Source organism: Neodothiora populina, assembly GCF_041146345.1.
Source record: "Neodothiora populina strain CPC 39397 chromosome Unknown canker_contig_15, whole genome shotgun sequence".
Taxonomy (NCBI): domain Eukaryota; kingdom Fungi; phylum Ascomycota; class Dothideomycetes; order Dothideales; family Dothioraceae; genus Neodothiora; species Neodothiora populina.
In genome coordinates this window covers 1,229,698-1,243,719 of record NW_027191413.1, presented here as the reverse complement: position 1 = coordinate 1,243,719, position 14,022 = coordinate 1,229,698, and the positions used below count along the sequence as shown (strand labels likewise).

At 54.6% G+C, this 14,022-nt stretch overlaps 5 protein-coding genes across 5 annotated transcripts; 2 read left to right on the top strand and 3 right to left on the bottom strand.

The window, feature by feature from the left end:
• Positions 1-220: 220 nt before the first annotated feature.
• On the bottom strand, positions 221-1,957 carry AAFC00_002775 (uncharacterized protein; the record flags this gene model as incomplete). Its single annotated transcript, XM_069342140.1, has 1 exon — positions 221-1,957. The coding sequence occupies one exon, from the start codon at positions 1,955-1,957 to the stop codon at positions 221-223; it is 1,737 nt and encodes a 578-aa protein (XP_069198648.1).
• A 1,718-nt stretch (positions 1,958-3,675) lies between these two features.
• Positions 3,676-4,926, bottom strand: AAFC00_002774 (mitochondrial 54S ribosomal protein mL67; the record flags this gene model as incomplete). The annotated part of the gene is made up of 2 exons (XM_069342139.1): positions 3,676-4,740; positions 4,798-4,926. The coding sequence occupies 2 exons, from the start codon at positions 4,924-4,926 to the stop codon at positions 3,676-3,678; spliced, it is 1,194 nt and encodes a 397-aa protein (XP_069198647.1).
• A 516-nt stretch (positions 4,927-5,442) lies between these two features.
• On the top strand, positions 5,443-7,708 carry AAFC00_002773 (uncharacterized protein; the record flags this gene model as incomplete). The annotated part of the gene is made up of 4 exons (XM_069342136.1): positions 5,443-5,992; positions 6,057-6,097; positions 6,156-6,320; positions 6,380-7,708. The coding sequence occupies 4 exons, from the start codon at positions 5,443-5,445 to the stop codon at positions 7,706-7,708; spliced, it is 2,085 nt and encodes a 694-aa protein (XP_069198646.1).
• A 1,920-nt stretch (positions 7,709-9,628) lies between these two features.
• AAFC00_002772 (uncharacterized protein) lies at positions 9,629-11,434 on the bottom strand (the record flags this gene model as incomplete). The annotated part of the gene is made up of 1 exon (XM_069342135.1): positions 9,629-11,434. The coding sequence occupies one exon, from the start codon at positions 11,432-11,434 to the stop codon at positions 9,629-9,631; it is 1,806 nt and encodes a 601-aa protein (XP_069198645.1).
• A 347-nt stretch (positions 11,435-11,781) lies between these two features.
• Positions 11,782-13,321, top strand: AAFC00_002771 (uncharacterized protein; the record flags this gene model as incomplete). The annotated part of the gene is made up of 2 exons (XM_069342134.1): positions 11,782-12,395; positions 12,454-13,321. The coding sequence occupies 2 exons, from the start codon at positions 11,782-11,784 to the stop codon at positions 13,319-13,321; spliced, it is 1,482 nt and encodes a 493-aa protein (XP_069198644.1).
• Between the last annotated feature and the right edge of the window lie 701 nt (positions 13,322-14,022).

The window sequence follows — 14,022 nt, the reverse complement described above, 5'->3', positions numbered from 1 at the left end:
TCCTCTTAGCAGTAATCACGGGGGCGGGACTCTCGGGTTTCCTCTGTTCTTACTTGTCATGACACCGACAGACTATGCACATGAAGGTTTCTCTTGGGGATGAACAGTGGGGCTCGTTACATACATGTATATACATATATAATATAATCGCTATATACGTCTGATACACCCAGACCCACAGGTGTTATAATGGACTAAACATATAGAACCTAGGTATCTACTACACCTCAGCGGCCCCGCGCGTGCGCCCTCTCTTCTCTTCCTCCGTGCTGACAACGACGACATCGTCTATCTTCTCGGTGCCATACGCCTCTTTCTTACTAGCGGCAGCGAGGTCGGCGTCATCGCCTAGGTCTCCAAACACGTCGACTTCAGTGGTCTTGAACTTGCGCGCGCTGATGCGTTGCTCGAACAGCAGATCCAACTCGGCGAAGGTCCTGCCCGCGGGCTCGGGGATGCGGAAGTACGTGTAGACGATGCACAGGGCGCAGATGGCGGCCCAGAAGAAGCCGGCGTAGTTGCCCCAGTCCCATGCCGTGGGGTTCAGCATGTAGGGCGTCAGGACGGAGCAGACGATGCCGACGATGTTGTAGAGGTTTCGGCCCAGCACGATGGTCTTGATTTGCAGGCGACGGGTGGAGAGCTCGGCGACGAGAGAGTAGCATACTGTGCCGACTGTCAACTGGTAGAACAGAGCCCAGCCGAGCATGATGGCGCCCGTGGCTAGCGACGCTTTGTCTCTGTTTGGCGAAGATGCGGGCACAAGTCCCAGGAATCCCATGATGAAGAGCATGCTGCAGAGACCGCAGAGACCTCCGAGATACAGGGTGCGTCGACCGAGCCCGACAGTCATGAGGAACCAAGCGCCGAGTACCCCCGCCATGTTTATTGCGTACTGGCCCATCGCGAAACTGTATGCCTTTGACGAGTCCAGACCTGCTTGCTCGAGGAAGTAGGTCGAGTAGTTTGAGAAAGAGTTTCCACTCAGGTTCTGGATTGCCCATGCCATGCAGACAATCTCCGTTCGTCGGAGATCGGTGCCGCGGAAACAGTCTAGGTAACTCGCACCTTTGGTGATTTTCTCTTCCAGTGCCGTCGTGTGCTGCATCATGGCAACGGTTTCGTCGGCGTCAAAGTCGGTCTCGCGGTCTAGAGAAGTGAGCCGCAGAAGAGACTTTTTGGCGTCCTCGATGCGACCCTTGCGAACGAGCCACCATGGCGACTCGGGAGCGCAGAGAACACCAATCAGAAGAGGAACAGGCCACATCCACTGCAATCCATAAGGGATGCGGTACGCCCACTGGTCGTCACGCGAGAGCATGGACTTGATGACGCCGATTCCGATGAGCTGACCAAGACCCCAGCAAAAGTTGACGTAGGTGGTAAGGTAGCCTCGAAGTGCCACGGGGCAGACTTCAGAAGCATAGGTGATGGTGAGCGTCTGGAAAACACCCCAGGGGATACCTGCAAGGACCTCGGCGACCATGAGGGTCTCGACGTTCTGCGCAGTGAAGAAGACTGCGGTGATGGCAATGATCAACACGAGACAGGTCATGACTGTGTACCTGTATCCGAATCGCTCAGACACGAAACCATTGATGAAGAGACCGATGATCTCGCCCACGTTGGCACCGTTGCTGAGGCCGGCTTGCCATGCCGCCGGTACTTGATATGTGCCGTCTGCGAGTTGCTGGCCGTACTTGCGGTTGAATTGTGGGAAAGCATAGAAGTTTCCGAGTAAACAAACATCGTACCCTTCCATGGCAATACAGGTAGAGATGAGGAGAGACCAGCAGATGGCCTTGGGATAGAGCTTGATGCCTTGAAGCAGGGTCATGTTGTGCTCCTTGTTTGTTGCGAGCCTGGCATCATGCACCAACTTGTCATTGGTGGCACTTCGGTCGAGCTCATCCTTCTCGGGAAAGTGAAGAGGTTCATGTCCAATGCCTCCAGCCATTGTCGATGAGTTCGTAGTCTGTCCTGGCGCCGCAATGCCAATCTCTGCAGGTTGTTGAGGTGCTGATATGTCGAGCGAAGACGAGCGTGATGAGGGAAATGGACGACCATCCGAGTGGTAATCCATATCTATATGGGGTCCGATAGGTCCCTCGGAATCCTACCGCCGACACAACTCAATGCTTACTCTGTACCAAGCGTATCTGCAAGGGCTTATGCAGATAGGTCGACAATCAACCCAAAGGTTTGTGTGGCAATTCCCCACGTTTGCGGGGGGGTCAGCAGGGCGTTCTTGTGATTGTGGAGCTAAATCTGGGGAGATCCTTGTCGATCAGAAGCAAATAGAGTACAGAGAGCGGTACATTGATATACCGACGTTGTGAGGCGTGTGGTCAGCAGATCAAGTTTCGGCGTTTGCAAGGGCTTGACATGAAGAAGTTCAAAGGCCGGGGGAAGTTGTTGTTTTCTTGCTCCCTCCCATCCGACCGCTCGCTTTTCGACGCGGTTCCTGGCGGCTACGCTTGCTTTGTCAAGCCTTTCAAGGTTTATTTCACCCTCCTTTCGAACCGTTCTAGATGAAGGCATAAGTAGAAAACTAAACCAAGTCTGGACTAGATCAGGACGGCGAGGGCGTTGCGTGCAGCCCGACTCCTCCGGCACATGATTTATTATCTGCATCTCTAGGATATATTGTCAAATGCATGCGATAGCGAGCTGGCGTGTGTGTGTATTGCTATATTGAATGTTCATCTGAGGAGAGATAGAGAACAGGGCAGGACGCATCGGTCATTTCGCGGTCTTTTTCGATTCCATCATGTGCAAAAGTGAGAGGTAAATCTTGCGGATGTCGAAACGTGGAGAAAGCGCGCCTGCCCGGGGCCCCACCGTGTCTATTCCTTAGGAGGTAAGCCGACAACGCCAAATGATGTTACAAGTGCAATACCGCGATGTATATTAGCGTGTAAGTTCGCACGACACTGTCTCAAGACGGTGTCATATGGAGGCATTCTTGGCCGGCACTTGTTCGTCATGAGCGGGGAAGTGGATAACGTGGTAGACGAAAGGGTTATCTCTTGACGTTGACTAGGGCTCAAAAGTCGACGAGATCGCGTGCAGTGAATGCCTCTATTGAGCATGGCAAGGCTCGAGTGAGCATAGAAGTATAGGAGGGTGGTCCTCGCATACCGCACTCTCGCAGAAAGTCACTTTCGAAGGTGATCGAGCCTCCGGTAAGTGAAGGGTCACAGTACGCCTCCAATGTCAAAGATGTGGGCATGGTCTCTAGACTCCATGGCTCTCGCTTTGACGCATTAGAGTGCAACGACCGAGGTGCGCATTATTGCCACAGGAAAGGATACATTCGCGGGGCTGATGAAGATGATTTTGCTCGATGGAGAGCGGCAGAGAATTGTCAATGTGGACGTGTTCTTGGTGCATCATGAAAAGAGAAATGCGCCTGCGGAGCTAACAAAATAGTTTATCGATCGATGTTCTAGGTGCAGATGTGAGATCCAGTTCAATAAGGATGGGATTGTGTCAAGTCAGAGGGGAGTTGACGACAGTGATGGCAAATTCATGTCTGTAGATTATGTGTCCTACAATGGTAATTCCCACCAGATACGCCAAGATGCAAGATTCCTCCTTGCGCATGATCGAAACATATATTTTTTACATTGAAGCTTGCGCCTTCGTCCTACGAGATGGTCTGTCACGACTCGCTCAAGCGCGGGCGTCGGACAGCTTGGTCTCCTGCATAAAGTGCTGCGAGGCATCTCCAGAAGCCTCCTGTTCGGCCAGAGACATCTCCTCGAGCGCCTTTCGGCTTCGGAGTATCTTCTCGACATCGAAGATAGGCTCGAGGCTGGGGTCGGCTGCAACGTGTCTCGCCAGCCCAGCGTCCTGGTGCTCGACATCGGCAGGCCATGATTCGGCGATCTCGGCGTCCAGCGGGTTGTCCCATCGGATGACGACACCCTGAGTGGTCCAAGTCGGAACTCTGCTCTCGGCGATGAGGTTTCGCAGTCTACCGCGCTTGGGGATGGGCTTGTCCCATTCAGCCAAGTCTTGCTTGTAGAAGATGGATGGTGGGTCGACGTCCAATTCAATGCTGGTGGTGGGTTCAGCACCTTGGTCGGTGGAGTTGCGAGTGATTGTTCGTGCATGACCATTCTCGAAGATCTGGTTTGTGGCAATCATCTTCCGTTGCTTGCGCTTGAGGTGCATCAAAGTCTTGTCTTCGTTTAGGATTTGTCGGTTCGACGGGGCACCTGCTTGTCGTGCCTTCTTCTTGGACTCCATGTCCTTGACGAGAGCCTTCTGGGCAGCAATGGATTGTTGGAGAGTCTCAAGTCCACCATTCCTGATCTCTTCGTAGAGGCTGGCCATCTCATCTCTCACTCTCGCCTCCTCGGCCTGCCGTCTGTCTGCCTCGGTCTTTTGTTTTTGCTCACCAGCAGCAGCTTGCTCTCGTAACACAGCGGCCAGATCGGCGACGCTGTTCTCTCTCTGATCCATGATGAGTCTGCTGCGCTCTTTCTTGGGCGGGCGCGGTGTTTCCGTTCGAACATATGGGTTCTCGAGATCGAGCATGCCATTGTTGGCGACGGTGGGCTGAGCCCATGATAGCTCGTGGAGCTTTCGGTACTCGCGAAGTTTTCGGAAAGCTTGGAGGCCTTGTGAGGGAGTAGGGAAGGTGACGGACAGCAGCGGACGCCATATGTCTTTCCGAATGCCTGCAGGGATGGTCTTCTTGCCGGCGTAGGGCAATTGCTTGAGCAGCGTGTTCTGTGCGTGTTGTTAGTATAGTGCTGCATGAGACCGAGAGCCAAGGGATCATTGTACATTTAACGATCGCTCAAGAGAATAAATTGTCTGTCCGGTCCAGCAGTGGTTGTAGAAGAAGATGTGGCGACCGTGGTCAGCCAGACGCTTGGCCAGCTTGTCGGCCTTTTGGGGCGCCGAGGCAGCCATGATGATGAGATGGTGATGGCGATAGCGACGGCGGTGATGTAGAGAAGTCAGGATTGATGCGCCGCGCCTGGGCTTTCTCTATAACACTTTGACTCTCTCTTGCGAGAAGTCGGAGTCCAAGCCAGAGCGGAAGATGAAATTATTGCGGCGGACGAGACAAACCTCCGCCGCAGCTCCGCAGCTTCTGTTTCTGTTTCTGTTCCTGGCTTGGCACTCACTTCCTTCCCCAGTCATTGAAGTAATTACAGTAGGTCATCAACGACAGGGCAGGCACGGCAGGGTTCGAGACGTCGCGAGGAAGGTACACGTTTTGGGTTACAGGATAGAGGTATTCGGTTGAACAATACATTGTATACCTTTAAGTCCCCTTGAGCAGTCAATGATGATGGGACTCGGCGTGCAAGACTTGCCCATTACCTCCAGCTTGCTCATTACCTCGCAAGATGCTCGCATGTGCTGCTAGCTCTGTCGTCGTGTGAATATTACAAAGACATATGACCAGACATCAACCCAACCATGGCTTCGATCGCTTCAGAATCAGAAGCAAAAGCAAACGGAGATGGATGGCACCGCCGCGAGAGGCCGTGGCTGATCCCATCCAATCGCAAACTCCGCCATCTGCACGCAATCACTCTTCGCAATGTCAACCTCGACGAGAACAACTCTCGACCCCGCAGGCAAACCATCGACGACGAAGCTCTGCCCGCTACGCTCCAGTCTCCCGCAAAGACGCTTGCTCTTCGCGAAATCAGACAGATCGGGCATTCGCGTTCCTCGGACAATCTTCGACCAATCCGCGAGCATGCTCTGCATTCATCCTCGTCCAGCAGTGGCAGCGGCACTGGCGTCAATGCTGCCGGCAACACTGCTGCCATGACTCCGGAATCCTCGCCCACCAAGAACAAGCACAAGACGCCACCTCGTCCCAGCTTCGGCAGGATGAGGCGGAGGAGCACTCTGGAGTGGGCGAGCGCCACTTCTCTCCAGCGGCAGAGGAAGTTGGAGGATGTGAGTGCCAGCAGGATGGCCGATCTGTTCTTTTCCCTGCACATTGCCGGTCTCGAAGGTCGGTAAGTAGTCCGAGTCCAGCGTGTCTATGTGCTCTCACTGACTTGTTTTGCTTCTCATAGAGCCGCCGATATACGTGAGTGAGGTTATCGAAAAGGCCATGGTTTGTCTTTACTCTATGCACTAATCTTCCACCACAAAGTGCTTATTTCATGCCTCAGAACCCCAATTTCAACCACATTGACCTCGGGGACTGCCCTCCCTCCATCACGAGACTCGACACACTCATCGTCAGGTTCTGGGCAAAGACTGGTCGCCAGGACAAGTACAATCTGCTGATCGACATGACGCTGAGTCTGCGCTCGCTGCAATTTCTTGGCAAAAGTGTATGTAGCCTGTCAGTCGCAGCCATACTGCCCCTTACTGACCACTGAACACGACACAGCTCGCGAGCTTTCATCATCCTTTCCCGCCGAACTCCATCTTGTTCCAACTCACAGATGGCTTCTATACCGCCTTCACCGATGCCCGCGTCGACGAGCCGATGGATCCTTTCGCCGGTCTGCCCATCAAAGACACCGCCCGTCCGCTCCCCACTTCGAGCTTTGATGCTCTGCTCCGCCTATCCAAGTTAGACGACAGCGTCCAGGACGCGCTTGCTCTTCGTGACTGTCTGGCCGTCGAGCTGGAGCTTGTGGTGCAGAAGAACCGCCTGACGTTCACCGACCAGAGCCAGGCCGAGCAAGCAGAGGACTTTGTCAAAACCCTACACTACGCCACCTCAACCCTGCAGAAACAATCCAAATCTCTGCGCCAGAAATGCGACGAGAAGCGCGCAAACATCAAGAACCGCCGCCTGCTGCTCTCTCGCGAAGTCGCGCTGCAGAAGTCCGTCTCAGAAACAATCAAGACCGAAAAAGCAGGCATGCAGACCATGCGCCAGCAGCTCGCCTCGCTACAGCAACAAATCGCCGCCCAACGCCGGCGAATAAGCGTCGACGTGTCCAAGATCTACGAGATAAAACCCGTCCCAGACAAACAACTCGCCTTCCAGATCCGCGGGCTGCACCTCCCCAACTCCGAAGACCTCGACACGACACGCTCCGTGACCCCTGAAGCCATCGCCGCAGCGCTAGGCCACTGCGCGCACGTCGTCCTTCTCCTATCCTACTACTGGGGCATCGTGCTGCCCTACCACCCGCACCCCCGAAGCTCAGCATCAACAATCACCGACCCAATCTCCACCATCTCCTCCATGAGCGCCAGCTCTCCGGGCCTCGAATCTTCCGCCAAGGCCAAACAAACCCTCCTGCGCATTTTCCCGCTCACCCCGAAATCCTCCGTGCGCTTCCGCTTCGAGTACGGCCTCTTCCTGCTCAACAAAGACGTCCAGACTCTGCTCGAAATGGCCTGGGGCGTGCGCGTGCTGGATATCAGACAGACGCTGCCGAACCTGTTTCTTGTCCTCGGCTGCGCGGGCGCAGGGGAGGGGGAGTTGGCTAGCAGACGCGTGGGCGGCGTCAGGGGCTTGCTCGTCGATCAGAAAAACAACAATAATGGCGTCGTCGTCGAAAGGGGCAGAGGGAGGAGGATGGGCGATGTGGACTTGGCGCGAAGAGATAGCCAGGATAGTCATTTGTCGTCGTCGGTTCTGGGCAGTGAGAACGGCAGAGTTTTTCCTGGTGGTGGAGGCGGTGAAGCGGAGTTTGGCGCTTTTGAGTCGTTGAAGCGCGTTGGTAGGAAGAGGGAGAGGAAGCTTGATGGGCTCAAGTAGTTACGTTCTTGGTCTCCCTTTTCTGTTGGTCTGAGGTATCAGAGGATGAAAGTAGAAAAAAAACGAGAGAGAGAGAGAGAGAGAGAGAGAGAAAGCGAGAGAGAGATCGAGAGTAATGAAACCGAAGTACCTGTATGCGGTGCTGCAAATACCGTGCAGTATAATGCACTCTGGAACACAAGGACATCTATCTACCTTGCCCTGCCCACCTTCTTTTCGTGTTCCTTTTTACCGCCCAACAGTGGATGGAAACAGTGGATGAAGTACAGTACATGCACCGCAGAAAGAAAGGTATACGTCAAAACAACAGATGGCACGGTCATGAGGCCTGCTAACCCACGAGTGCTTCGAGTGCGGAAGAGGTAAACCCGAGGCATGAGACGATGCTACCAATAGTAGACGAATCATGGGATCTGGGTATTGTTCACTTTCTGGGTCTTTGCCATCTTCGTTTTTCGTCTCAATCTCGGCCTTTTGTATTCTTACAGAACTACCGCAAATAAAAGACTCCAGACTCATCACGTAGCATGAGCGGGCCGACAAGTCTCTGATCTGAAAAGGGACGTCCGTCGTTACATCGCAGCACCTTCGAACTCGGCGCTGAGGTCTTCGGCGACTTCGGCGTCGGGCTCGCTGTCGCCCTCGTTCGCTTCTTGCTTCGCAACGCCATTGGCACCATCTCCATTGCTGTCATCATGCTGCGTGATAGAGAGTCTCTTGACTCTGTGCTGAGGCTCTTCGTCTTCGCTCTCACTTCCTCCTCTTTTTCTCTTCCGGAGCGCTTTTCTACTCGCTCGTTTCTTCCTCACTGGGGTCGACTCGCCGACTGCTGAAAATGGTGTGTCTAGAGAGGGTAGGATTACTGGTGGCGGTGCAGGCAAAAGGGGTTGGGTAAGGTATTGTGTTCCGTTTGGGTGTACGCCTCGAGCTGGGGTCATGTTGTACAGATTCCCGAGGTTCTCTGCAGCGACTCCTGATCCGTGGTCGAAGGTCCCCAAGAGCCCAGGTAGGTTCGTCTCGGAACTCATGGCCCAGGGCGGACGCAGCAGGTCTCTGTGTAAAGCATGGGTTTCGTGCTGTGCATGCATGTCTTTCCTCGACGGCGAAACTCTCCTGTATGTCCAGAAAGTTCAAAGTGGCAGCTCTGGTGCTGGTGCGTGCACTACGACGAGACCTGAGGGCCGAGACAAAGTCATGTTTGGTTGGAGCGAAAACAGAAGCGTCAGATTGCATCGGGAATAGTTGCGAAGAAAAATAAGTCGACGACAGAAATCGAGGAGATGAGAGACCTGTCGAAAGAGTCTGCGAAGAGTCGTTTGTGAGGAAGGGACTTGGTGCTGGAGGAGTAGACATGGTCGTCGATGTTGTTGGTAGTGGAGGTACAGTGAGATGCGCTGGTGATTGTGCTTGACAAGATGGAGCCGGTGGTGATGGACGTGGTGCAGGTGAGTGTAGAGGATACTCTGGGGTTGAGCGAAGGGCTATCGGTGCAATTTGAGGTTTAGGCGGGCATGGCGTATGGAGCAGATTGCTTTCGTCCGGTAGGTCCACGAGTGGGACTTTATGATCCTGGCGGGTTTGTACAATTAGCTTCTGGTCATCACACTGGGATGGTTGGCCTTGGGCCGAAGAAGGGTTGTCCACGGGCCATGCATGCAATAACCCTTCCAGAGATCGAGCTTGCGAGGACGAGGAACTGTCCGGACGAGCTGGAGCTGTTGGCTCATTCACAACCGGAGGCTGACAATCGTCGGATGGTAGGGGTGGCTCACTCGATGTACCACGATTCTCCTGGAGTTGTTCCCCATGAGGATCAACCACACGTTCGTCGGCTGACAAAGATTGGTCGATCGGCGGACCGGCTCGAGTTCTCCTACGGTTACTAGGCCTTCGCTGTTTCTTGTTCTGAGTCGATGACTTCTAATCCACCTCCTCTTTCAGACTCGCATTGGCAGAACTCCTCTTGGCACCTCCAACTGCTCCTGCGCCAGCCTTGCCACCATATCCACCGTCTTGCATGAAGAAGTCGACTTCATCAATGATATCCCAGACGATGTCCTCGGCGATCTGTTCGCTGAAGCGCTCTCCGATGGGTCGTAGGGTACGGTTCGAGAAGTATCTGTCACTTTCGGGGGCGGCAGCAGTAGAGTCTGCATCATGCATGACGGTATCTCCATCGGACTTGGTCGAAGCAACATACTTCAGGTGTGGCGGCGGCATCCAGAAGCCTTGCTCGCCAAAGTTGACCTCGGCGATACCACCCCAGAAAGAGGCAATGGCTGGGAAGTAGCCAAGCATGCCATCATCGAAGCCTTCCCGTGCTCCGGCCGCCTTGCTGGGGAGACTGGCAGGAGGGAGGAAAGCAAGAAGATTTTCAAACGCGGTGCCCACAAGCTGACCGTTCTTATAGACACGAATCGACGAGTGAGGCAGGGTGCGCAGTGATGGCTCGACGTGATTAGGGTTTGGGGTCTGCCTCAGAGTCGACGGTGCGCCGGGGCCAGGTGCCTGAAGTGCAGATAGATTGACCGTGCGATCAGCATATGCTTCCATGGCTTTGGTGGGAACGTAATCCATCGTCTCGAAATAGACGTTGCCCTTGTAAGGAACGGGAATGCGATCACGGATAATGTCATAGGGGTCAGCAGTGTGGTCGATCTTGGCTGGCTGCGAGGCGTCTTCGGGGAAACCATCACCCATGTCGACCGCGGGGTTGTATATTCCGCTCACGACTTTCTGATGCAGAGACAGAGCAGGCAGGTTGATCTCCATGCCGATGATGTCCCCTTCGCGGATGTTGTCATTAAGCTCAATGGGGACATTCTCCGTCTTGGCCGTCTTGGACTTTCCTTTCTTGGGCTTGGGAGTGAAGAACTTGCCAGGACGAGAACGGTGCATCGTCTCGAAGCGCAGATCGGTGATGCCGTAGCTGTAGCCATCGTATCCAGGATGCACATCCAGCGGAGACTCGCGTCTGGCCCATCCCATTCTGATATGTGGCTGAGGTCCCGACGCATCATTAGACACTCCGTCGGCCGGCACACCGCGCACAATCTTGACTTCATAGTATAGCGAGCCTTCTCTTGCGCAGACATTGGCGCGTGCCATCCTGTAGCCCTTCTCGTTGGTGACAATCTTTCCCGTCTCGTCAAAATGCAGCGCTCTGTCCGTGTCTTCCCACGACATTCGAGGGCCGTAGGGAACAGCATCAGACTGGCGATAGAATTGTTTGTGACGGAAGTAAGGGTCGGCGACGGCCTGTGTGTAGCGGTAGCCCTTTTTGTTCTCTGCGCGATCCGACGGCTTCTTGAGCTCGACTTCACCGTCTGGGGTCAGAAAGGGAATAGGCTCGTGCGAAGTGAGGTCGACGGGCTTGGGGATTTCGTAGTCAGAGAGCCTCGGTTCGGGGATCTGGTAGCGCATGGGTGAGGGAGCAGTGTGGAGCATCTCTGAAGCCTTGCGCTTGCTGGGCACGGTGGGGGTGCTTCCTCTGCCTCCAGCAGCGGTCGACTCGCGCTTCTTGAGAGTCTCCCGCTTCTCCCGCTGTTCTCTCTCTCGCGGTGGCGGCTTAGCTCTGGCTGTCTTGGTCATGTCTGGGTTCAGCGGTGAGGACACGGCGGGCGCGTGGGTCTGTTCTGCTTGCAGATGCGAAGGCATGGACGATGCAGCAGTCACGTTGACTTCTGGCGGCGCATCAGCACCTGGGACCGGGGGAGCATCTGCCATTGTGGATGGTAGCAGGTGATGGTTGGATGTCGAGGTGGCAAGAAAGAGAGAAAGTCGCGTGTTCACAAAACAGGTAATTACCTGTTGTGTCGATCGCGCGTCAGTCTGGAGAAAGTGGAAGCTGCGAGTCTTGGCGGTCGGTCGGTGGATGTGGAAGTGACGCTGATCTGCAGACGCCAAGCTCCGAGGATAGATCCGGATTATCTTATCGCCTCGAATGTCGCAAAGTCAGGGTCTTTTCTCTTTCTCCACTAAAAATTAACAGAGGAAGGAACGAATCAATTCTAATTGTCTTGCGCCTCGTCTCATCTCAACCACACACTTCTCCATACATACACACCGCAGCGATGCCCAAGGCCCCCGCCGCAGACAAGCGCCAGGAGCGTAGACACAATCCTCTCTCCGAGGAATATTCTCCATCTCAACCCCTCAAGCAGAAGGCGCCCAAGAAGAGAAAGTCACGGACACACGAGCAGGAGGATGGCTTTGTCGACTCCAAAGCCTCGCGCAGGATTCTAGATCTTGGTCAACAACTGGCCGACGAGGAAGAAGCAGAGACTGAGGCGAGCCGACCAAAAGGAGCCAACCCGGCCTTTGATTTCGAGTCACGATTTCCCCAAGATGTCCAGTCTGACGACGACGACGATGATGACAACAACGCCATGACGCACGCAGAGGACGATGAGGAATGGGGCGACGAAGGGGACGAGGAGGTCGAGGAGATCGAGGTGGATCCTGAGGACTTGGCCATGTTCAACAAGTTCAACCCAGAGTTCGACCCCTCGAGTCTATTGACAGGCGACGCAGAGGGAGACGGCGCGGGTACCAATCTGGCAGACTTGATTCTGGACAAGATTGCAGAGCACGAAGCGACACGGGGCGAAGAGAGACAGATCTTAGGTGGCGGTGCGCCCGAAGATGCAATCGAGATCCCCGCAAAGGTAGCTGAAGTCTACACCCAGTAAGTTCCTGATCGCTTCGCTGCTTTGGACACATTTCTAACCTTACTTCCCCGGCAGAGTCGGCCTGATTCTATCACGCTACAAGTCTGGCAAGCTTCCCAAGCCCTTCAAGATCCTACCAACTCTGCCCCAGTGGGACACACTCCTGAGCATAACCCGACCGGACTCGTGGACGGCAAACGCCACCTACGAAGCCACCAAACTCTTCACCTCCTCGAGACCAGCTCTGGCTCAGGCTTTCCTCCACGATATCCTCCTTCCCCGCGTCCGCGAGGACATTTACGAGACCAAGAAACTCAACGTCCATCTCTACAAAGCCCTCAAGAAGGCCCTATACAAGCCTGCCGCATTCTTCAAGGGTCTCCTTTTCCCTCTGGTGGTGTCAGGCACCTGCTCCCTGCGCGAAGCCCACATCATCTCCTCCGTCCTCGCTCGCGTGTCCATCCCAGTTCTGCACTCCGCGGCCGCGCTGCATCGTCTCTGCGAGATCGCCGCCGAGCAAATGAGCGTCAACACCGAAGCCGGAGGCGCCACAAACATCTTCATCCGCGTGCTCTTGGAGAAGAAGTACGCCCTGCCCTACAAGGTCGTCGACGCCCTCGTCTTCCACTTCCTGCGCTTCAGAGCCGTCGACCCCACCGTCGACTCGACAATGACCAACAAGAACGCCGACGTCATCGGCTCGGGCAAGGAGAAGCTGCCCGTGCTCTGGCATCAGTGTCTGCTGGCGTTTGCTCAACGCTACAGAAACGACATTACCGAGGACCAGAGGGAGGCTTTGCTCGACCTGTTGCTCGTCAAGGGCCACAAGGCCATCGGTCCCGAAGTCCGCAGAGAGTTGATCTCTGGCAGAGGCAGAGGTGTCGTTGCCCCTGATGCCATGGGTGCTGCTGACGGTGACGATACCATGATGGACGTGCAGTAGACGAGACCTGAAAGGAGCTTGACTTGAGGCAGACCCTGTCCACGGTTGTCTGGGAACGCAACTCAAGGGTCAGGCGAAAAAGCAAATAGTCCTTTCCATTTGATTGATATCCACGCATGGCTGGAGTTTGCTGGCGTTATGTTATCGTTGTGAATGTGCACAGTAGATGTCATCGGGCAGAGAAAAGACGGATCTGTTTCTTATTTCCTTGCATATGACACGATGGAGGTGAGAAGATGAACATAGCAAGCAATGATAGAAAATCATCCCACTCAGTCCGGCTCGTGGTCTTCCGCTCTGTCTCTGGATTATACTCTGGGAACTGTATCGCAGACCAAGGTAGTACAAGTATATGTTGATCGCTGTGGTCCTCTTCTCCCCCTCTGGTGACTATAGAGCCAAGGGTTCGCTTCTTCCTTGCTCCACACATAAGGTGAGATCTAGCAGAGCCGCATGTACCCTTTTCGCACAATCTTGGGTATGCCTCCACACGTACCTTACCTATATCAGAGGCACCGACCCTTGGCACTGCCGCTTTAGTTGGATGCTCGCCGCGGACGAAATTAGTCCATTCGTATCCCTTTCTCCTCGGCGTGGTGCTAGAACCCAATCTGCCATTTCGATATGAGTCGAGTCAAGTCCACCCCGAGGGGCCCCTACCCATAATTGACTCTGTGAAGGACCGTATTGCTGTGAGGCCT